The following is a 26,153-nucleotide window of genomic DNA, read 5'->3' as shown; positions in this document are numbered from 1 at the left end:
TAGCGTTGAATGTGAATGTTTCAGATCATACAAACTATCTGTTGAAGTCAAGGCTAGTGCCCCGGGCACAAATGTTACTCTGAAAGCAATGGTCCTCTCAGTAGGAGACGTCAGTACTCAGTCTGCTGGACCTGAAAAGATGTCAGTTGTTCTGGGAGACACTTCTGGCTCGATCTCTGCTACAGTGTATGGATTGAAAAACACAAGCAAGTTTAAGAAAGAAACTGCAGTTTACTGTTTAATGCATTGATGAAAGACAACTATTTGGCTGTTACTTCCCGGACAAAGGTAGCAAGGGACACAAAGTTTTGAAGTACAATGCCATTATAAAGGAGGAACTATTTGGAAATCCTCCAGCCAATTTCATCTGCACTATCATCACCTGATAAGTCATATGCATCAGTCATAACTAAAAACATTCAAAACTATTTTAATGAAATATATATGGGTTGTAAATACACTGTGTTCTGGAGCAGCTAAAGATACAGATAATGTTTAGCATATATTGAATTATATTAACTACAGTACTATTGATTGAGCTTGTACTTTTCAGGTGTCCCCTGTTTTCATCAAGAAGGGAAATCCCTTATCAGGAAGATAAGGGATGGTTCTGGAGCTGTGTGTGGGAAGATGACGTACAACAATATTCTGTGGGTCAGCTGGTGCACTTTAAAAAATGCAGAGTGAGGCTATATCAAGGCAAAAAAAAAGACTGACCACTGTCAGAGATGGACAGAGTGAAGTAAATATCCTGATATATTGGGTGGTTAAAGACAAATTAAAATATATATATATAAGATTTCGCATTAAAAAAGCAGAAGTCAATTATTAAGGTATCAAGTAATATATAGGATAACTATATTTTTAGTGGTAAATACATTTATCTTATAATGAAACTAAAGGCAGCATTGGCCTGTGTATAACTATAACCTTTTTTATATAATGTGTAAAGTAGTTTGCTTGTGTTTGGAAGAGCTAAGTTATCACACATAGTTACATGTTTTAAAAACACATGCATATTTTTTTTTAAGATACTCCATCATGATGAAGAATTAGATGAACTGACAGAAAATAGTGAAGATGACAAGGATGAAGATTTTGAAGAGGAAGGAGTATTCAGTGGCACAATTACAGCATTATTTGATGTGGATCCATATCTGGCATGCCCCAAGCCTTCGTGCCACAACAAGAAGTTAAACACAATATTGCAAGGAAACTACGTCATGTGCTGTCCCTCTTGCAATGACAAATTTGGGGCAAGTCACACCAACTGGTATGCGCGTGCCACAGTTCTTCTGGATTTGGGAACTTCTACAAAGAAACTTTCCATTTTTAAGCCAGAAATACAAAAGATATTTGTGGCTAAAAAAAAACTACCAGATGTTGGTCTGGACAGAGATGACATCTATGAAAAGTTCTTCGCTCTTCTTCCTATTGAAGTCAGATGCAACATCCAAAGCAATGCCATGAGAAATGTTGTCTGCAAACGAACCAATTGAGACTGAAAAAGAAGAGAAAAACTGTTTTTCTTTCAAACAGTGCCAATTGTTCTAAAATCTTATTAGTTTAGTTTGTTTATTATACAAGTAGTTAGTGACAATTACAGTACACATTCAGTATTGATATATGTGTATCTTAGTATTTTACTATATTTCATAAATGTAAAATGTAGTTAGTAGCAACATTCAAATTTAGTATTGGCATTTGTTCCAAAATTTAGGTATATTAGTTTAATTTCATGCATGTAAAATGTAGTTAATGGCAAAATTGATCTTCAGTATTGGCATTTTGTTCTTAAATCTAGGTATTTTGTTTATTTTCATACATGTAAAATGTAGTTAGTTGCAAAATAGATATTCAGTAAATTGCCATATATCCTGCAATCTAAGTAGTGTTAGTTTGATTCCATATGTGTAGTTATTAGGCATGTGTTCTTAAATAGAATTAGTTTATTTTATTTTTATACATGTTAGTGACAAATTAGATATGCATTATTAACATGTCTTAAATGGCTTTGAAAAACTTATGGATAAAAGAAAGAAGGTATTTTGTTAAAATGTTGTATCGGACATTTATCATTATTTTGATTTACAAATGAACTTAGGGTATAAAAATAGTGACCATTCAAAATGTAATAACTTACTAATAAATGCACTGAAACTTAAATGTTTTTTAGTTACTGGAAAACTACATATTAAATTCAGTATAGGCATTTGTTCCGAAATCTAGGTATATTAGTTTATTTCCATACAGGTAAAATATAGTTAGTGGCAAAATTCATTTTCAGCATTGGCATTTGTTCCAAAATCTAAGTATATTGTTTTATTTTCAAAGGTTTAAACTAGCTATTATAAACGCGAATAATAAGTGGCAAAATAAATGTACATTCCTGTAAGGCATTTGTTCTGAAATCTAAGTACCAGGGGAAAGGGGGTTGGGTTAGTTTGTTAAGATACAAATACTATTGGTATTTGTTCCAATATCACAACATTTGTGTAATATGCATTTCTAATTAACGTTGCTATCATTGATGTTTTGTTGTCTTTATCATTCATACATATTGCCCGCCCAGGTATTGCTCTCTTTTTTTCGAAGGAGAGCAACTTGTTTGTACATTAAGACCAAAACTCGAGTTACACATGTACATATTTACGTTCTTTAAGGTTACTGTCAACAAGTGAATCTAAAAATAATTGCATTTGCTAAAAGGTGTTGACCTCCTTTCCCTAGCTATATGCTTTCATTCAGTATTGCAATGTAAGATATCGGGTTTAAAAAAATAATACGAATGGAAGGAAGTAAATGGTAACAAGTAAAATGTTAATTTTCTATGCTTCAGAAATCACAAACTATTAATATTATTTGCAGTTTTGCATGCTGATAATCATAATTGTTTTGAAGTAATTATGAAAAAAGTTTCGTTTTAAAAATCACTACTATCTTTTATTTCAGAATCATAGTTTGATGTTATTACTGTAAATATTAGTTTGTGATTTCTGAAGTATAGAAAATCACCAACTTATTTGCTACCATGCTTTCTTCCATCCGTAATACTAAAATAAAGCATATTCAGATATTGCGGCCACGCGACCTCTGCATTCCTTCGCGGGCGGGTAACTAGGGAAGGTTAGCACTAAAATCACAGGCAATTGTAATTATATGTACTTGTTAGTAACACGACCGTGAAGGAAAGCGATTATGTACATGTAACTGAAGTTTTTCTTAGTGTATAAAAACTGTTACACAATACTTTATCTGTACTTGAAATACATTTTCTTTTTCTTATAAATACAAAAAAAAAAGGGTTATTATAACACTGAAATTTTTACGAGCCCCGCCCCCGAAAAAGCTTATTTGAAAGAAAAAAGGGTCCTCCTACACATTTTTCGTACTTCATTCTAGAAAATTTTCCCGCTGCGCGGCGCATTTCCTAAAAGGTTCAAAGCACATAATGTCAAACCTTAAATTGTAAAAAAATTTCAATATACACAAACTAGACTAACAAAAATGTCCATCAAGGGATGGACCATCTATTAAGTACTAAGTTACTATTTAAAAAAAAATGTCTCTTAAAAGATCAATTTGTTTATATGGCTTAGCGAGACAATTAATTCATTTTTTTTTCTGTTACACAACATGATGTACCGATGGTGTGAAGCCGGTATAATTCAGATCGAGTAGGGTTCCATAATTGTTATGGACGACACAATTATCATTTCTAAATGCAGGTAGCTTTAAAATCGAAAAAATTACCATGTTAAGAACGCTTTATAAATTCATTAAACTTTATCGTTCTGTAAAACTCATCTCAGCCATTCTAAATCGTAATTTTTTGTCCCGGGGGAAAACCCCCCGGACCCCCCCAACACCAAATTTCTCGCGCCTTTTGGGCGCTTTGCAAATTCATCAAAAATTGCATCGTAAAACTCATCTAAGCCATTCAAACTGGTAATTTTTTCCCGGGGGGAGAACCCCGAACAGGGTGGGACCCCCCAAAAGCAACCAAATTTCTCGCGCTTTCGGGCGATCGCAAATCATCAAAATATACATAAAACGTCATCCCGGGGGTCCACCCCTCAGGACCCACTAATAAAAACTCCAAAATCTTGCGCCTTCGACGCACGACACGCTAATTAGGCCAATTTGCGTATTCCGTTATATTTCCAGTATAGCGGGAACCCACTGTCAATAAAAATGATGTACAACGTGATTAAAAGGAGTATGATTTCCATCGCGCCTTTTTCTTCCGGGCGATCGCAAAAACATCAGCATTACATCAATACATAACATGACTCATCCAGGGGTCACCCCTCAGTTACCCCTAATATAACACCCAAATCTTGCGCCCAACCGGACGCTTCATCTCTTAAGCTAATTAAGGGTGTTGCATTTTGCGTATTCGTTAATTTCCTGTTAGCGACCCCACTGTCTATAAATGTGTACAAGGATTAAAAGTGATATATGAAAAAAATGTTCATAAAGCATATATTATATGGTTGGGAGTTGAATTAATCTCCTCCATGTAGGTGTGTGCGGGGGGAGGGGTAGGGGGGTACAAAATATTGAGGACCTTTGCCCCCCCATGACGTTTCATCTTCCTAAAATCAATACAAATGGCAGTTTCTGCTCCTGTTTAGTACTCAGCGTACCGGAAGTGGAACGGCTATATCGCCCGTTGTTAGTATAATATAACTGGTTGGGGTGTGTTGTAAGAGTTTCACTATACAAGAAGACACAACACGAACATACCGCAGTCTCCCAAAACACGCACTTCGCACTTCACACAAGCTGCACACCGCACGCATGTGAGGTCGTCCATACATATACATAACCCGGGCTGCTAAAAGGATTTAATTACTCAAACAAATAAACAACTTTCAGTATCGTGTACGTACAACTTAGTATCTTGTATGTACAACTTAATACCTTGTACATACAACTTAGGAACTTGTAAACTTAATATCTTGTACGTACAGATTAGTATTTTGTTCATACAACTTAGTATCTTGTACGTAAGAAACCTTTTTATCTTGTATGTACAAGACAGTATCTTGTACGTACAACTTGTATCTTACACGTACAAGTTAGTATCTTGTTCGCACAACTTAGATTTAGTATCTTGTTTGTACAAGTTAGTTTCTTGTTTGTACAACTTATTATCCTGTACGTACATTATATCATCTTGTACGTACAAGTTGAGTTGATCTGATATTTTTACTAATTGAAGATACTCTCTTTAGTACGACGGCGTATTAGGGCCACAATGTTTCATCTTAAACGTACATACAAGATATAATACTGTACGTAAAGTTAGTAACTTGTACGTACAAGTTAGTATCTTTATGTACAACTTATTTTCTTGTACGTAAAACTTGATTTGATCTGCTGTTCGTCACCGAAGAAATTAATCAACTTCCTTATATTCTTTATAAGTAATAAGATATTCTGTCTACTTAGCATTGCTTCAAGCACGACCACGGGTTTATAAACTAATCTGAAAAAATATAAATGTACATTAATTAGTACCTTATCTTTTTCACCATCGCAATTTGAAATTGCCGATTATCAGGTAAAACTGTAAAGTTATTTGCATTGTTTTGAAACTGGCGCTGTATAGTGGCATGCGAGGAAACTATTTAGTAGCTTGCACCGGCACTATATAGTAGCTTGAGAGGAAATCGTAAAGTAACTTGGGAGGACACTGTATAGTAGCTTCCAAGGATACTGTATAGTAGGTTGCGAGAATGCTATACGGTAGCTTGCGAGGATACTGTATAGCAGTTTCCGAGGATACTGTATAGTAGCTTGCGAGGATACTGTATAGTAGCTTGCGAGGATACTGTATAGTAGCTTGCGAGGATATTGTATAGCAGCTTCCGAGGATACTGTATAGTAGCTTGCGAGGATACTGTATAGTAGCTTGCGAGGATACTGTATAGTAGCTTGCGAGGATACTGTATAGTAGCTTGCGAGGATACTGTATAGTAGCTTGCGAGGATAATGTATAGTAGCTTGCGAGGATACTGTATAGTAGCTTGCGAGGATACTGTATAATAGCTTCCGAGGACACTGTATAGTAGCTTGCGAAGATACTGCATAGTAGCTTCCGAGGACACTGTATAGCAGCTTGCAAGGATACTGTATACTAGCTTGCAAAGATGAGGTCGAGTATCTAGGATAGCATGTTGAAGGTTGCGATGATACTGTATAGTAGCTTGCAATTGCGACGATGCTGTATAATAGGTTGCAATTATACTGTATTGTAGCTTACGAGGATAATGTATAATAGATAGCAATGATACTGTATAGTAGCTTGCAAAGATGAGGTCTAGTATCTAGGATAGCATATAGAAGGTTGCGATGATACTGGATAGTAGCTTGCGATGGATACTGTATATTAGCTTGCGAGGTTACTGTATATTAGCTAGTTGAGCTTCCGAGGACACCGTAAAGTAGCTTGTACGGATGCTGTATAGTAGCTTTCGTGGATACTATATTGAAGCTTACAAGGATACTGTATCGTAGGTTGCGAGGATACTGTATAGTACCTGCAAGGACACTGTATAGTAGCTTGCGAGGATACTGTATAGTAGCTTGCGGGATACTGTATAGTAGCTTGCGAGGATACTGCATGGTAGTTTTCCATGATACTGTATAGTAGCTTGAGACGATGCTGTATAATAGGTTGCAAGTAATGTATAGCAGCTTGCGAGGATACTGCATGGTAGCTTTCAAGGATACTGTATAGTAGCTTGCGACGATGCTGTATAATAGGTTGCAAGTAATGTATAGCAGCTGAAAAAGAGGGACTAACGAATGACTTATCTGAATACACTTCCACGACATTTGTGCTGAGATTATGAAGTACAAGGTCTTGTGTCGAGTCTGGACAGTTTTCCTATCCGACATTGCATTACATGGCTGCAGGAGATGGCTACCATGTAATGATGCATAATATCCAGTTTTGTATATGGTGATATTCATACTTTACTGAACCCGAACAGTTGCAATATGTACTTTGTAGTTAAATAACAAGTCTCGTTTTCGTTTGGTGCTCGAAATGGCAAACCTGTAGTCATAAGGTGCTCCAAGAACAGATATACCAACATTACAAAAGTGATAAAATCAACTTTACAAGCATACTATATCAAAATTTCCTCTCAGTTCTAAACACATATGGAATTAATTTAGTCCTTGCTTCATTATTGGACATTTTAATGTTCTTTCCCCCGTTCAGATTTCAGTATTGTGATTACTAATAGAAACGATTATCCGTGCACCTTAACAATATGTTTCATAGATGTTGTCATACTTGACCAAAAGTTAGACGAGTCTTTGACTCATTTTTTCATCAAGCATAATTAAAGACATATATATTCATGAGATTTTTAAAATAGTCTTACATTAAACCCTCGCTTAGGACCATGTGCCCCTGTGACCCAGTCTTGCAATGTAACAAGCCCCTGTGGTCTCGGTCATGTACTATCATATAGCTATGCACGGACTCGCGCACGTGCTCCAAACTGGTTACATGTAGTATTCTGGTTACTAACCCATGCACGTGCGTTGAAATGGGTAATACATTTAGTATTAATTCCAATCAAACAAAGATGTTACATGTTACATGTAGCCTGATTTGGTACAAACGTTTACGAGTGGGGGTTGTCCAGTTCAGGAGTTGGTGTACATGCACACAGGTATGTGGTTTTTTTAGATGTTATTCTTTATTTAAGATAATTATGTACAACCGATATGATCACTGGTTCGATATCCGTTAATGCACAATGTTACACATACTTCATTCTGAGTTATATGGGTATATATACATATATACTGTATGACACGGAGTTACCTAAACGATAATGGTGGCCAACGTAAGCAGTATTAATTCTAAAATTATGTGGATACACGGTAGTACCGGAGTCTATGGTGGCTACATAATCAGTATTAATTCTAAAATGATGTGATACACGGCAGTACCGGAGTCTATGGTGGCTACATAATCAGTATTAGTTCTAAAATGAGTGGATACACGGCAGTACCGGAGTACGGAGTCTATGGTGGCTACATAATCAGTATTAATTCTAAAAGATGTGGATACACGGCAGTACCGGAGTCTATGGTGGCTACATAATCAGTATTAATTCTAAAATGATGTGGATACACGGCAGTACCGGAGTCTATGGTGGCTACATAATCAGTATTAATTCTAAAATGATGTGGATACACGGCAGTACCGGAGTCTATGGTGGCTACATAATCAGTATTAATTCTAAAATGATGTGGATACACGGCAGTACCGGAGTCTATGGTGGCTACATAATCAGTATTAATTCTAAAATGATGTGGATACACGGCAGTACCGGAGTCTATGGTGGCTACATAATCAGTATTAATTCTAAAATGATGTGGATACACGGCAGTACCGGAGTCTATGGTGGCTACATAATCAGTATTAATTCTAAAATGATGTGGATACACGGCAGTACCGATGTCTATGGTCGCTACATAATCAGTATTAATTCTTAAATGATGTGATACACGGCAGTACCGAGTCTATGGTGGCTACATAATCAGTATTAATTCTAAAATGATGTGGATACACGGCAGTACCGGAGTCTATGGTGGCTACATAATCAGTATTAATTATAAAATGATGTGGATACACGACAGTACCGGAGTCTATGGTGGCTACGTACATAATCAGTATTAATTATAAAATGATGTGGATACACGCCAGTACCGGAGTCTATGGTAGCTACATAATCAGTATTATTCTTAAATGATGTGGATACACGGCAGTACCGGAGTCTATGGTGGCTACATAATCAGTATTAATTCTAAAATGATGTGGATACACGGCAGTACCGGAGTCTATGGTGGCTACATAATCAGTATTAATTCTAAAATGATGTGGATACACGGCAGTACCGGAGTCTATGGTGGCTACATAATCAGTATTAATTCTAAAATGATGTGGATACACGGCAGTACCGGAGTCTATGGTGGCTACATAATCAGTATTAATTCTAAAATGATGTGGATACACGGCAGTACCGGAGTCTATGGTGGCTACATAATCAGTATTAATTCTAAAATGATGTGGATACACGGCAGTACCGGAGTCTATGGTGGCTACATAATCAGTATTAATTCTAAAATGATGTGGATACACGGCAGTACCGGAGTCTATGGTGGCTACATAATCAGTATTAATTCTAAAATGATGTGGATACACGGCAGTACCGGAGTCTATGGTGGCTACATAATCAGTATTAATTCTAAAATGATGTGGATACACGGCAGTACCGGAGTCTATGGTGGCTACATAATCAGTATTAATTCTAAAATGATGTGGATACACGGCAGTACCGATGTCTATGGTCGCTACATAATCAGTATTAATTCTTAAATGATGTGGATACACGGCAGTACCGATGTCTATGGTGGCTACATAATCAGTATTAATTCTTAAATGATGTGGATACACGGCAGTACCGGAGTCTATGGTGGCTACATAATCAGTATTAATTCTAAAATGATGTGGATACACGGCAGTACCGGAGTCTATGGTGGCTACGTACATAATCAGTATTAATTCTAAAATGATGTGGATACACGGCAGTACCGGAGTCTATGGTGGCTACATAATCAGTATTAATTCTAAAATGATGTGGATACACGGCAGTACCGGAGTCTATGGTGGCTCTACATAATCAGTATTAATTCTAAAATGATGTGGATACACGGCAGTACCGGAGTCTATGGTGGCTACATAATCAGTATTAATTCTTAAATGATGTGGATACACGGCAGTACCGGAGTCTATGGTGGCTACATAATCAGTATTAATTCTAAAATGATGTGGATACACGGCAGTACCGGAGTCTATGGTCGCTACATAATCAGTATTAATTCTTAAATGATGTGGATACACGGCAGTACCGATGTCTATGGTGGCTACATAATCAGTATTAATTCTAAAATGATGTGGATACACGGCAGTACCGGAGTCTATGGTGGCTACATAATCAGTATTAATTCTAAAATGATGTGGATACACGGCAGTACCGGAGTCTATGGTGGCTACATAATCAGTATTAATTCTAAAATGATGTGGATACACGGCAGTACCGATGTCTATGGTCGCTACATAATCAGTATTAATTCTTAAATGATGTGGATACACGGCAGTACCGATGTCTATGGTGGCTACATAATCAGTATTAATTCTTAAATGATGTGGATACACGGCAGTACCGGAGTCTATGGTGGCTACATAATCAGTATTAATTCTAAAATGATGTGGATACACGGCAGTACCGGAGTCTATGGTGGCTACATAATCAGTATTAATTCTAAAATGATGTGGATACACGGCAGTACCGGAGTCTATGGTGGCTACATAATCAGTATTAATTCTAAAATGATGTGGATACACGGCAGTACCGGAGTCTATGGTGGCTACATAATCAGTATTAATTCTAAAATGATGTGGATACACGGCAGTACCGGAGTCTATGGTGGCTACATAATCAGTATTAATTCTAAAATGATGTGGATACACGGCAGTACCGGAGTCTATGGTGGCTACATAATCAGTATTAATTCTAAAATGATGTGGATACACGGCAGTACCGGAGTCTATGGTGGCTACATAATCAGTATTAATTCTAAAATGATGTGGATACACGGCAGTACCGGAGTCTATGGTGGCTACATAATCAGTATTAATTCTAAAATGATGTGGATACACGGCAGTACCGGAGTCTATGGTGGCTACATAATCAGTATTAATTCTAAAATGATGTGGATACACGGCAGTACCGGAGTCTATGGTGGCTACATAATCAGTATTAATTCTAAAATGATGTGGATACACGGCAGTACCGGAGTCTATGGTGGCTACATAATCAGTATTAATTCTAAAATGATGTGGATACACGGCAGTACCGGAGTCTATGGTGGCTACATAATCAGTATTAATTCTAAAATGATGTGGATACACGGCAGTACCGGAGTCTATGGTGGCTACATAATCAGTATTAATTCTAAAATGATGTGGATACACGGCAGTACCGGAGTCTATGGTGGCTACATAATCAGTATTAATTCTAAAATGATGTGGATACACGGCAGTACCGGAGTCTATGGTGGCTACATAATCAGTATTAATTCTAAAATGATGTGGATACACGGCAGTACCGGAGTCTATGGTGGCTACATAATCAGTATTAATTCTAAAATGATGTGGATACACGGCAGTACCGGAGTCTATGGTGGCTACATAATCAGTATTAATTCTAAAATGATGTGGATACACGGCAGTACCGGAGTCTATGGTGGCTACATAATCAGTATTAATTCTAAAATGATGTGGATACACGGCAGTACCGGAGTCTATGTGGCTACATATCATATTATTCTAAATGATGTGATACATAATCAGTATTATAATCATATTATTCTAAAGATGTGGATACACGGCAGTACCGGAGTCTATGGTGGCTACATAATCAGTATTAATTCTAAAATGATGTGGATACACGGCAGTACCGGAGTCTATGGTGGCTACATAATCAGTATTATTCTAAAATGATGTGGATACACGGCAGTACCGGAGTCTATGGTGGCTACATAATCAGTATTAATTCTAAAATGATGTGGATACACGGCAGTACCGGAGTCTATGGTGGCTACATAATCAGTATTAATTCTAAAATGATGTGGATACACGGCAGTACCGGAGTCTATGGTGGCTACATAATCAGTATTAATTCTAAAATGATGTGGATACACGGCAGTACCGGAGTCTATGGTGGCTACATAATCAGTATTAATTCTAAAATGATGTGGATACACGGCAGTACCGGAGTCTATGGTGGCTACATAATCAGTATTAATTCTAAAATGATGTGGATACACGGCAGTACCGGAGTCTATGGTGGCTACATAATCAGTATTAATTCTAAAATGATGTGGATACACGGCAGTACCGGAGTCTATGGTGGCTACATAATCAGTATTAATTCTAAAATGATGTGGATACACGGCAGTACCGGAGTCTATGGTGGCTACATAATCAGTATTAATTCTAAAATGATGTGGATACACGGCAGTACCGGAGTCTATGGTGGCTACATAATCAGTTTAATTCTAAAATGATGTGGATACACGGCAGTACCGGAGTCTATGGTGGCTACATAATCAGTATTAATTCTAAAATGATGTGGATACACGGCAGTACCGGAGTCTATGGTGGCTACATAATCAGTATTAATTCTAAAATGATGTGGATACACGGCAGTACCGGAGTCTATGGTGGCTACATAATCAGTATTAATTCTAAAATGATGTGGATACACGGCAGTACCGGAGTCTATGGTGGCTACATAATCAGTATTAATTCTAAAATGATGTGGATACACGGCAGTACCGGAGTCTATGGTGGCTACATAATCAGTATTAATTCTAAAATGATGTGGATACACGGCAGTACCGGAGTCTATGGTGGCTACATAATCAGTATTAATTCTAAAATGATGTGGATACACGGCAGTACCGGAGTCTATGGTGGCTACATAATCAGTATTAATTCTAAAATGATGTGGATACACGGCAGTACCGGAGTCTATGGTGGCTACATAATCAGTATTAATTCTAAAAATGATGTGGATACACGGCAGTACCGGAGTCTATGGTGGCTACATAATCAGTATTAATTCTAAAATGATGTGGATACACGGCAGTACCGGAGTCTATGGTGGCTACATAATCAGTATTAATTCTAAAATGATGTGGATACACGGCAGTACCGGAGTCTATGGTGGCTACATAATCAGTATTAATTCTAAAATGATGTGGATACACGGCAGTACCGGAGTCTATGGTGGCTACATAATCAGTATTAATTCTAAAATGATGTGGATACACGGCAGTACCGGAGTCTATGGTGGCTACATAATCAGTATTATCTAAAATGATGTGAACACAGTAGGTCTAGCTACATAATCAGTATTATTCTAAAATGATGTGGATACACGGCAGTACCGGAGTCTATGGTGGCTACATAATCAGTATTAATTCTAAAATGATGTGGATACACGGCAGTACCGGAGTCTATGGTGGCTACATAATCAGTATTAATTCTAAAATGATGTGGATACACGGCAGTACCGGAGTCTATGGTGGCTACATAATCAGTATTAATTCTAAAATGATGTGGATACACGGCAGTACCGGAGTCTATGGTGGCTACATAATCAGTATTAATTCTAAAATGATGTGGATACACGGCAGTACCGGAGTCTATGGTGGCTACATAATCAGTATTAATTCTAAAATGATGTGGATACACGGCAGTACCGGAGTCTATGGTGGCTACATAATCAGTATTAATTCTAAAATGATGTGGATACACGGCAGTACCGGAGTCTATGGTGGCTACATAATCAGTATTAATTCTAAAATGATGTGGATACACGGCAGTACCGGAGTCTATGGTGGCTACATAATCAGTATTAATTCTAAAATGATGTGGATACACGGCAGTACCGGAGTCTATGGTGGCTACATAATCAGTATTAATTCTTAAATGATGTGGATACACGGCAGTACCGGAGTCTATGGTGGCTACATAATCAGTATTAATTCTAAAATGATGTGGATACACGGCAGTACCGGAGTCTATGGTGGCTACATAATCAGTATTAAATTCTAAAATGATGTGGATACACGGCAGTACCGGAGTCTATGGTGGCTACATAATCAGTATTAATTCTAAAATGATGTGGATACACGGCAGTACCGGAGTCTATGGTGGCTACATAATCAGTATTAATTCTTAAATGATGTGGATACACGGCAGTACCGGAGTCTATGGTGGCTACATAATCAGTATTATTCTAAAATGATGTGGATACACGGCAGTACCGGAGTCTATGGTGGCTACATAATCAGTATTAATTCTAAAATGATGTGGATACACGGCAGTACCGGAGTCTATGGTGGCTACATAATCAGTATTAATTCTAAAATGATGTGGATACACGGCAGTACCGGAGTCTATGGTGGCTACATAATCAGTATTAATTCTAAAATGATGTGGATACACGGCAGTACCGGAGTCTATGGTGGCTACATAATCAGTATTAATTCTAAAATGATGTGGATACACGGCAGTACCGGAGTCTATGGTGGCTACATAATCAGTATTAATTCTAAAATGATGTGGATACACGGCAGTACCGGAGTCTATGGTGGCTACATAATCAGTATTATTCTAAAATGATGTGGATACACGGCAGTACCGGAGTCTATGGTGGCTACATAATCAGTATTAATTCTAAAATGATGTGGATACACGGCAGTACCGGAGTCTATGGTGGCTACATAATCAGTATTAATTCTAAAATGATGTGGATACACGGCAGTACCGGAGTCTATGGTGGCTACATAATCAGTATTAATTCTAAAATGATGTGATACACGGCAGTACCGGAGTCTATGGTGGCTACATAATCAGTATTAATTCTAAAATGATGTGGATACACGGCAGTACCGGAGTCTATGGTGGCTACATAATCAGTATTAATTCTAAAATGATGTGGATACACGGCAGTACCGGAGTCTATGGTGGCTACATAATCAGTATTAATTCTAAAATGATGTGGATACACGGCAGTACCGGAGTCTATGGTGGCTACATAATCAGTATTATTCTAAAATGATGGGGATACACGGCAGTAGTACCGGAGTCTATGGTAGCTACATAATCTACATGGCAGTACCGGAGTCTATGGTGGCTACATAATCAGTATTAATTCCAAAATGATGTGGATACACGGCAGTACCGGAGTCTATGGTGGCTACATAATCAGTATTAATTCTAAAATGATGGCTACATAATCAGTATTAATTCTAAAATGATGTGATACACGGCAGTACCGGTGTCTATGGTGGCTACACAATCAGTATTAATTCTAAAATGATGGCTACATAATCAGTATTAATTCTAAAATGATGTGGATACACGGCAGTACCGAAGTTTACGATAGCTACATCATAATGTTGTATGAATTAATTAACTGAACATAAATTGTCCCTGACACATTATATCTTTACATAGACACAAATGTTTGAAGTTTTATGTTTGAATCTTTTAATACTAAAACCGTTCTCGGTGTTTATATCTTGAAATATTTGACCAAACTGTCAGTAAGCGGCATATGGTACTGTCACTTTCAGAGATATACGTAGTAATATTAATATCTAAATTTCCGCTTTAATAAATAAACATTGTTTAAGCAAGGTTCAATCAGAAATTATGATATAAACCTTCCTATCAAGGAGAACTTTCCGTTGCAATCAATAATCAATTCTTTCATTCCTCAAAGATTTTACACATCAAAATTGATTAAAGTTCTGTTTGAAAGGGTTTTATTTTTTGTTCTTCTACATTATATACGTTGAACGTTGTAAATATGTTTCTCTATACAATGTTCTTTGTGAAGAGATAGAATTAATTTTGAAGTTTTAAGGCAATTGCAAGATACATGAAATTTCATTTTTACGCTTTAGTGCTATATCTGCGGCATACAGTTGTAAAATTAATAATAAAAAAAGAGGCAAGTAAACAAGACAGAGAAAGGAAGAATATAAGCAACAATACATATATCACAGACGCATATATAATTAATTGAGTTAGACTTAGTCATATTAGTTAAAATATGAGCAAAATATTAGAAACCAGAACGTACCCTCCACGAGCCCCATATTTCAGGATGATAATCTAAATAATCGTTTGTTTGACGTATAGTTACCGACAGTTTATGTATACATTTGTATTTGGATATATCCTAGTGACCTCCATCCTCGATACTTCAGGGGTTACTAGCTTTCATTGGTGTGAATATATATATTATAACGACTGTGATAGTAACTCTTGGAATATCGAGGATGTATGTATATAAATGTAAGTAGGTTTATTAGTGGTGTTGTGCAGAGTTGATTACTTTTCACCTAGTTGGAAGTTGCCCCTATTGGCTGACACGACTATGCTGGTCACGTGACAGAAACGAAGACTATTATTGGTTCAGAAAATTTTCTTCGGCTCTCGGCCCAGATCTCAGAAACCTTCTCAGCCATACGCACGCTTTTGTATCGATCCAAGAATGGAAGCCTTTCTCCGTTTTGTCATTGCCATGGAACTTGTGTTTCATTGCTTAAACAAGGCTATTGCTCGCGGACAGGTATGTAACCTAAGGTTTGTTCCTAGTCCGGACTAATTAATTAAGTTAGTTTAAGTTACTATTGACTTTAAACATAATTTATTGTCTTCACAAAAAAATCACGGGATTAGCCACAAGTTATTACAACTGATGAGGTTTTCCCCAATCAATATGTTAATTAATAATAACTGGGATTGAGAAAAATATCTTTCTGGGGTGAAAATCCCAGAATTTGAGGTTTAATACTCTTTGAATCAGTCGGAACAATACTTGGTAAACGAGGCCGCGATGCCATGGACAGACGATTAAATAAGATTAATTGGTAGCATGTTTGTATGAAGGACTACCTCAAGCTATCAAATGAATGACCTTAATATTCACTGAAGGTCACAAAGGGTAAAACAGAAAACCCTTTTAGCATACCTCTATAAACGCCACATTTTCCGAAAATGGCGGGAAAACTAGGACGTCACTCATAAAATGTAGAAAATTTATTAATACACAGTGACTAGATCTACAACTGTTTAAGAGAGTGCATTCTGGAGTCTATGAGTAGTTTTCGCTACAGGGGAATAACTCGCACAAGATTTTTGTCTCTTCCTTACATGGTAATTCAGTCCATTTGATAATCCTTACACATTAAATTCCAAATCATTGACTTTCTACTGCAACAAAATTCTACTTTCCCAACTTTGATGGTAATGTTAAATTCTTATCTTTTTCTTCTTTGAAACGATATCTCGTCCCTAACCTATTTATACACATGAATGTACTTAGTAAGACTTCAGTGTTTGTTACCTTTCACCTATAAATTTGGCACCAGACTATTTGTGGTAACTATGGCGACATTTATAAAAATGCTAACCATTTCTTTCTTGAATGTCGATCAGAATTCTACTACTGCCCGTGCTGATATGGCCCAAGTTTTTAATGACCTGAACATAAGAGTAGATCTAAATTTGTTACATTATGGAAATGAAAAACTTGGGCAAGAACGTATATGAGAAGGATAAGTCACACATGTACAGGGTTTTGGGCAAGTACGGCGCAGGAGTTTTTGTGTTTGTGCACTGACTGTGACGCTGGTCGACACCTGATTTTCCTTTGTTATCCGCCGGCGTCTTACTTTCTGAAGCGAGCCGTCATTTCATGAGCTGTCGTATTTTTTTAACGAAAATTTAAGACATTTCTTTTAAATATTCCGCCCTTAAAGCAAGTACTAAACGTTGTGAAATTTTATTAACTTTACATTGGTGTTTCGTTTGACTCGATAGTAGTACGTGTATTTGTTGAGAAAAATGGTTTTTATTCCCGGTTCATAGGCGTCTCGCGTGGTGTTAAGTAGTGTAAAGAGACAGTGACGAATCCTTCTCACTTATAAATCCTTGACTTGGGTTTGTAAGTTAATTGTTATTTATTTGAACCTGTTCAGTCATTTATAAAGTCCAGTAGAATATTTGAACATAATTATTGTATATCTTGTTATTAAGTAAATAATATGTTAAATTCAACTTATTTATACCTATGCCATCACTTGGAAATTATTACATGTTAATTGAAGAAGGCTAAAATAATAATTGCTAAAAGTTAAAATAACTTACACCTAATCCATTTGTACTTATGATGACAATAAAGTCAAAACAGGGGCTTTCTGCTTACTAAAAATATCAACTATGACCATTCAGTCCTACTGTATGCACAACTACTAGGGTTGCAGTGTATTATATTTTAGGATTGGTCAACAAGCTAAGATGGCTGGCAAGTCGCCATCTTGGATTTTGATAGTTGGAGTTTGTAACCCTTATTTCTCAGAAAGGGCTAAAGGGATATGTCTCAAATTTCATGTGTAGTTTCTCCTGATGGCAAGTGCCATCTTGGATTTTGATAGTTGAAGTTTGTAACCCTTATTTCTCAGAAAGGGCTAAAGGGATATGTCTCAAATTTCATGTAGTTTCTCCTGATGACAAGTCACCATCTTGGATTTTGATAGTTGAAGTTTGTAACCCTTATTTCTCAGAAAGGGCTAAAGGGATCTGTCTCAAATTTCATATGTAGTTTTCTCCTGTTGGCAAGTCGCCATCTTGGATTTTGATAGTTGAAGTTTGTAAGCCTTATTTTTCAGAAAGGGCTAAAGGGATCTGTCTCAAATTTCATATGTAGTTTCTCCTGGTTACCAGAAACATATATACATAGAGATTGGCAACTCCACAATTTTTACGATCGGCAGATGTACCTCTGTATGTGCTTAGGGGGTTTTAGATAAACTCTTAAACAGTTAAATACAACAAAATAAATTTGATATGTTATAAAAGTTCAGTATTTTTCAGATGGTTTGAGTACGATTTTGGATAGAAAAAATAATATTTTAACTTGTATTTGAATAAAACAAAATGCACTCTCGGTTTTGAATGTCTGATTTTCGAAAAACTAGGTAAAATTGCTGATTTTCATGCTTTCAAAAAATCACATTAAATAATATCAATCGGGAAAACTGGTCACAGTCAAACCATGACATAATGTTTAAACTTTGAGTTGATGCAAAAATATCATGTTTGAAAGAATACACTTAAAAGTAGTTAGCCAAGGGAATATGCCTACAAACCAGAGGTCCCGCTGCCTGTCAACATAGACAAAGAAGGAGTTTCCAATCTCTATGTATATATGTTTCTGTGGTTACTACTAGTTATGCTATTGATGCAGTATCACAGGGACCTGGAACGAATTTCTAACCATATATGTATCATATATCTATGTGTGTGTACATCAGAAACATATATAATATGTATATGTTTCTGTGTATATACTGTTGGTTAGAAATTCTTTCCAGGTTCCAGTGTGCAGTTTGGAACCGATTGGTCAACAAGGTGGCCACCAGACCGCCATCTTGGAATTTGATAGGTAAAGTTTGTTACCGCTTTTAGTCTTTTACTCAGAAAGCACTAAAGGGATCTGCCTCAAGTTTCCCTGTGGCCCTAGCTGTGCATATTCATTTTGAGACAAGATGGCATCATCTTGGATATTGATATTTTTTTAATTTTTTTTTTATGTCTCATTCATATATATATGTCATACACAATTTTAAATACAATAAAAAGAAAGAGATTTATTTATAAAGAGTGAGCTTATTTGTACACAAGAGGTCTACATAATTAACATGAAAGATATAGCAATGTAAGCAATTTTGGTTGAAAATAAACACGGTCTTAGTTAGCAATATGGTTAAAGGTTAATATTGTTTTCAATTTTTATGTAATTACTATACTAGATTGGCTGAGCTACAACTTTGCAAGGGATTGTGGGGAGTTCATCACCAGACAGATCTGCCCAAATGTTTATAAGCTCTTTCCAGAAAATATTTAGGGAATTTGAAATTCTTAAAAGACCTTCTCTCTTCATATGCATCAATTTCTCTATGACAAGATTTCAACCCAAATATCTTGTAATAGATATACAAGAGAACACTAGTCTTTTGTATTAACACATGTAATTATCTACAATTATTTATGGAAATTGAGCAATGCATCAATTTCCCTATTACAAGATTCACAATAGACCATTTGCATTTCTCAGTGATGTAAGCGGCATATTTTGTAATGACGTAAGGAACACCTGACAAAAACGGCACTTCCCGTCTATTACCCGACACATTTGTTACCGATGTCAACACGACGAAACGCGTTGTTTTTGGTGTAAATATCGGCGTGACAACTCATGATAAGATAATAAGTGCTTGAAGAAGGTATTTTTATACTATTTTCTTATCTCTGAAACAGTCACAGACGAAATATAAGGGTAACTCGTCGCTTCAATGCAATGTTATATTACACACTCTGATCATCCATGTGTCAAATGTTAAAAATCCTCAATTTTCCATATGAATTATGAAACCTGATTATACTGACAGTTTATATATGAAAGGTTATTGAGAAATAATTGTGGACCAATCTCTGTGTCTGTAGTTACCGCCATTGAAATAAAAATAATAAATTCATTGATCAAAAGTACATGTACATGTACAACACGCACTGTACACTTGTAGGCCCCCCTACATTACGGGAGGCAATGTACATGTATACATATGCACATTAAAATTATACATAATGTACATGTCCGGTATATTTAATACCTATTTAACACCAGAAACATTAAGTACATGTTTTGACAACACAAGTCAATTTAAATATGATGAACATTTCTTTGCAAATACAAACAGATTGCTAATGCACTAGGTCTACTTTAGTCAGTATAAGTAAAGTGTACTAAGTTTGCTCTGGTGAGTTACTCATGAGTTTCACATTAAGGGAGTACTCTGTAGAATGAGAGGGAGTATTACCTCAGCAGATATTTAAAGAAATCTACTTGGCTTCCTTTTATTTTATGAGACATTAAATATTTATACATGTACCATGTATATAGAATGTATGTACATGTAAATATACATGAATCTTATTTGGTTTACTTGGGACAATTATGGTGACACTTCAAATGTTTTTAAGAAGAGAAATCAGTCTTCTGGTTGTCTATATCAGTCTTCTGGTTGTCTATTTGATGATCCATTCAAATGTTTCTTGTGAGCAGCAATGAAAAAGAAAACCACATTTATACAAATTGGAGAGGATAAAGCTTTTTCTTGACAGCCATAGGCCAATGTCTAATATCTATGACTCAATAACATTTATTGAATTTGAAATACTGATGGATTTATTTGAGACTAAATAATATACTGTATATTCACTTTTCTCCCTGTAAACAAACATAAGGCAAAATACATGTAATGATCAACCCCTTCCTTTTTGGATTTTGATAAGAAAGCAATAGAGTATGATCAAAGCTTTAACATGCTAATATTGAAACAAACAGTCATTCTAGTTACATTCAGGCCTTTCATTTATTTAATATCTTGTGCAATTTCATACTCTCTTTTCAAAGATTTTAAGATTTAACAGAGATTAAGAATAAGATGTCAGAACTTGACTTTTGATATCATTGCAGCTGTTTGATAAAATAGTTAACACTAAATCTAAAATTGCAAAGCAGTTAACCTATAACAAAATTTATTTGTGAATAACATATTTATCAAATGAGGTAAAAAAGATAGGTTTTAATATTTAAACAGTGCAATAAAAAAAGTCCAGACTTTTTTGTATATACACATGTTACATGTATATACTTTACATTAAATCAGATCTTCACCTGTATTAGGTTTGAATTTCTTGTTACCTGTTCACATCTGAAGAAACACAAATGCATCATCACTATTCTTTTTATTGTAATAAAATGATTGTATGTTTTTGGATGGTCCAGGTCCAGATCAGTGAACCTTAACTGAGGTGGTAGATGTATTAAGTTCAGCCTCTTACTAGCCATGTATATTTCCCATTCTACTACAGAACAATGACATATTCATAACATGGGAGACTGCATCCTTGATACTCCAGAGGTTATTTTCACTGTCATTATATCCACTAGAAACTGTTGAACACTTAAAGCTGAATGGAAAATTATGACAAGAAATTTAAATATTTCATTAATCTCAAAATATATTTTTGCATCTAGAGAATATTTAAGAAACTCTTGTGTTTGCAGGTCAGACTGTGAGTGCTTTTTGTCCTGCAGTGCTGCACTGTGCAAAATTGAAAACTTTGAGCAAATAAAATTATTAGAATTTCTTATGTGTGTTAAATCTATTTATAAATAATTTATTCTCAAGAGAATAAAGGTTATGGCAGTAATTTTACCATTATAAAAACTGAATAAAAACCACACTATCAATGGTTGCATGTTCAATGTTGCTCTCAAAAGCATGTGTGCCACTTCATAGAAATCTGTTATTAGTTATCTTAAATTATCTTAATATGAAATATATTTTGTAACAAACTAAATGATCCTGCAGAGGTGTATCCTCAATACTCCAGGGGTTACTATCTACTGACATTATATCCACCCTTGGGCTATGGCATAGCAAAAATGAAGGCAACAGAAGACACAGGTAATTTGATCCTTTGATGATCTTGTACATCAAAATAATCTAATAATGGTACACTGTGGTTGACTGTGGCTTTGAAGTTGGACATCGCTCACTCTCTGAAATCTAAAAGGATTTCTCTGCAGACCTGTGATTGGCCAGTTTTATTCTCATGAACTGCCTCCTGTTTATAATGGGATAGTTCAGGGGTGGATGGGATGTCTGTGTCTTAAACCCTGGAGTATCGAGGGTGGCAGGGTGTAAATTTCAATTATACCTTTAAAAGATGCTTATACATTTGTAGAGACTGTCCATATTATTCTTTTGAAAGAAACCCTGAACATTGCATTTCTGTTTAAAGACTGTTCAGTTATTACTGTATACACATCTGATGCAAGGGAACTACATAAAGACAATTATCACTATCACTATCAGTGTCAATGGACACTGTTTCCATTTCTTGGGTAGGAAAGGGACAAGGAGCTGGAATCCGGGACATTTCGACTGACTCAAATGAAGGGAATACAGGCTACATGTAGCTCATAAAGTTTGGAATACAAATAAAACAACAAAGTGCTGTCATAACTTGTATTTTTCACTTTAAACACATTTTAATAAAAATACTGGATTACATTTGTAGTGTATCTACAATGCATTTGTATAAATTTTTTCTCTGTCCATAAGTCATGATGTCCATTCTTTTAATCCAGTCCTTTCCTCATATGCATGTATGTGTTTTCCATGATTAGCTTCCTGTAATTAAAAATAAGCATGTGATTATTTGTTACACTTTGACTAAGGTAATATGTCATTTATTGACAGAAGATCATTTGTCATTTAATACAAATGATCTTTAGTTCTGTAGTATACATGTAAATATAATATTATCGTAGCCAGTGACACACTACTTGCCAACAAACTGTTTCACATACAATCTGTTATCACATACATTTACCATCTGATAGCATGGTCAGTTAGATAAAAACATTGCCATTTGCCATGTACTACTAATAATATACAATTCAACCGTAATGACACGTTTATTCCATGTAAACACACCAGGGGTACAGTTCAGTAACATAAACACACAACAGCTGATCGTCAGTCAGCTGATCGTTACATGTGATTTTGGCTTGGTTTTTGAGGTGTCCATTAGAGCCGAGACGACATTTCGTGTCTACCTAGCATATTTTTTATTTTCCCGATTCATCAAGCCATAACTTTGTCAATACTTGGCCAATTTTGTTCATCAAGCACTCGATGGAAAGATAACTTATTTCTCTTTCAGGTAATATATCCGTCAATGTTGTATAGAACCCATTTATTAAAATAATCACGGTTTGAAAAAAAGGTCTATTTTTCTCTACTGCCGAGTTCATACCCGTGATACAATAGGCCTAATATATAGATGTATACTATTGGTTAAAAATTTTCGTGCCAGGTCCCTGTGCATAGAATGGCCAGAAAAATATCCTTGGGGGAAGGGGAAAAGAGTTTGAAGTTTGTATAAATTTTGGCTCTGACCCCCCACCCCCGGGAGCAGGAGGGGCGGGGCCCAATAGGGGAAAAAGAGGTACATTGTAAATCGCTACTTGTCATAGAGTTCTGCATTGAATGTAACCAAATTTGGCCAGAAACAACCTTGGGGAAAGGGGAACAGAGTTTGTATAAATTTTGGCTCTGATCCCCCAGGGACAGGAGGGGCGGGGCCCATTAGGGGAAATAGAGATAAATCCTTTAAATCATTATTAGTTATAGAGTTCTGCATAGAATGTAACCAAATTTGGCCAGAAACATCCTTACGGGAAGAGAACATATTTTGTATAAATTTTGGCTCTGACCCCCTTGGAGCAGAAAGAATGGGTCCCAATAGGGAAATTAGAGGTAAATCTTTAAATTCCGTCAGAAAAGAAACAATGATCTTGTAATCAGAACATTACTTAGCATTGAAATAACCAGGTGAGCGATACAGGCCCATATCACTTTGCCAAAAATTGTGTCATATTAATCATCTTTAGCGGTCATTAGTGTCAGACCGCAAGCGTTTGGTATAATGGCTCAATAGATATTTTAAGGTCACCTGACCCAACGGATATATAGCCATCAGTAAACTTTTCACCTTTTGAACATAAGTTCTGTCGGTGCGATTTGGCTGAAACTTGCCTGAAATGATACTGACATGGTTCTGACAAAATGTTGTTATTTTTTGGGTTGATCTGAAATCCAAGATGGCTGCCACAGCCACCATGTTGAAGACACATTTTGAACTTCTCAAGTTCTATCAGTGCATGTGGTTTGGCTGATATGTATTGTTACGTCTCTGGTTGATCTCAAATCGACCATGACACCATATCTGATAATTTCCTTTATGACTATCGTCAAGGTAGTCAGATGACCTTTAAGGTCCTTGGGCCTCTTGTTATCTCTCTATCTTTCTATATCTATATATATGTAATATTTTATTACATATATATATATTTATACATAGTTATATAAAATTGGAAGAAAATAAAAATAATTATAACATGTCGGTGTTTGTACTATTTATCGAGGTACAGAATAAGAGAAAACTACGATTTTGTCATCCCTGATAGTCCAGGGGTTCCAATCACTTACGATCTCAACACCCCTGGACTATCTTATAGTGAAACTGAAGGCCACTGAGAGGAAAAAATCTGAACCAATCACAGGCTAACACATATTTCCTTTGAAGACTACAGAGAGACTACCAGGAGAGAAGAGATCATAAGTGATCGGAACCCCTGGAGTATCAAGGGTGCTATATCATATATGGAGAGGAAGGATATAGACACTATCACCATGTATATGAATGATAGAGACATTCTACCCTCGGGTCACAAACACAATGTATTAATATATATACATTTAAAATATGATCCTAAGGTAGATTACCCCCGACTTCTCTATCCACTTAAAAAAGAGTCTTATTTTACTGATATCAATTAATTTTATTCAAGTAAACATACCAGATCAGTTCGATCGACAAGATTTTTACTTGAACATCTGCGGAATATTGTGTATTATGTAACTTTATTTGTTTACTGAAATTTTGTCACTCTTGATCTTGTAGGCTGTGTCCTTCCGTGGCCTTAGCCTGGTTAGCCGGGTGGCAACCTCGATTGCTGTTGCGGCTGGCCAGCGTCTGTCTCTGTCGGAGGCCGTGGTAAGATGTTACGTTTTAACGCTAAGTGTAGAATACATTATCTTTAAGCTGTAATATTGTAGCTTGAAAGATTTCTAGACAGATAACGTTGTCTTCTTTAAAGTGTAGTCAGGCTGGGTACGTACATGTACATATACCATAACAGTTTTCACACTATAATTGAACTCTCCTTATTACCGTATTCAACCCAATAAGGGCCCATGTCCCTATAAGCGCCCTTCCTCTTTTTGAAGCCTCCATTTCAATTGCCCAGGCTTAAAAAAACCAGAACTATACAAAACTGTTTAGATTTTCAATAATATCGTCTTATTATTAGCACCTTTTAATTTTTTAATTTTTAAACGCCTTATTGGGTTGAATACTGTACATGTATCACTCTGTTTGATAAAGGATCTGGCAACAATCCATTAGGAGTGACTTTCTGGTGACCATCAGAATTGTCCAATAGTCCAGCTTCTAGAAACTGAGAAGTGACTTTTCAGTTTTCATTTATGTAACAGAGTGATTTTAAGAATCTGTGTTTTAATTAGATTGACTTGGCACCAATGTAATTTGATATTATTGTAAAGTAGGCGAAGAGTTGGACTCTTGTTTAAAATATATTATAAAAAAATAGTTCATTAGACTGTCAGACACATATAGGTAGTATATACACTATCTAAATCTCTGGCACTGTACTGTATCAGGAAGAATTATGGATATTCTGCACTCTAGATCACAAAATATATATATAACAGTAATACAATGCGATATACAAATAAGTAAACAATATTTT

At 36.1% G+C, this 26,153-nt stretch overlaps 2 protein-coding genes across 4 annotated transcripts in view; both read left to right on the top strand.

The window, feature by feature from the left end:
* Positions 1–622: 622 nt before the first annotated feature.
* On the top strand, positions 623–1,734 carry LOC138311716 (uncharacterized). The gene is made up of 2 exons (XM_069252953.1): positions 623–742; positions 1,032–1,734. Exons 1-2 carry the CDS (start codon positions 677–679, stop codon positions 1,497–1,499), a joined length of 534 nt encoding a protein of 177 aa, XP_069109054.1. The 5' UTR covers positions 623–676; the 3' UTR covers positions 1,500–1,734.
* Positions 1,735–16,095: 14,361 nt separating this feature from the next.
* LOC138311715 (uncharacterized) overlaps positions 16,096–26,153 on the top strand; it is a 10,999-nt gene continuing 941 nt past the window's right edge. The window contains exons 1-2 of one of the 3 annotated variants that reach the window (XM_069252952.1): positions 16,096–16,250; positions 25,286–25,378. In XM_069252952.1, coding sequence (XP_069109053.1) covers positions 16,173–16,250; positions 25,286–25,378 — 171 coding nt within the window. In that variant the 5' untranslated portion in view covers positions 16,096–16,172. Of the gene's footprint in view, positions 16,251–19,814; positions 19,969–23,457; positions 23,483–25,285; positions 25,379–26,153 lie in introns of those variants that run through there. The other 2 variants (XR_011206727.1, XR_011206728.1) reach the window with 2 other exon arrangements.

This window comes from Argopecten irradians, unplaced genomic scaffold (assembly GCF_041381155.1).
Source record: "Argopecten irradians isolate NY unplaced genomic scaffold, Ai_NY scaffold_0093, whole genome shotgun sequence".
Classification (NCBI taxonomy): Eukaryota; Metazoa; Mollusca; class Bivalvia; order Pectinida; family Pectinidae; genus Argopecten; species Argopecten irradians.
This window is presented reverse-complemented; position numbering and strand designations above follow the sequence as displayed.

Coding starts and splice junctions, on each gene's coding strand:
- LOC138311716 (XM_069252953.1), top strand. CDS start 677: ATGCAGAGTGAGGCTATATCAAGGCAAAAAAAAAGACTGACCACTGTC. Junction 743..1,031: donor TCAGAGATGGACAGAGTGAA/GTAAATATCCTG, acceptor TTTTTTTTTAAG/ATACTCCATCATGATGAAGA.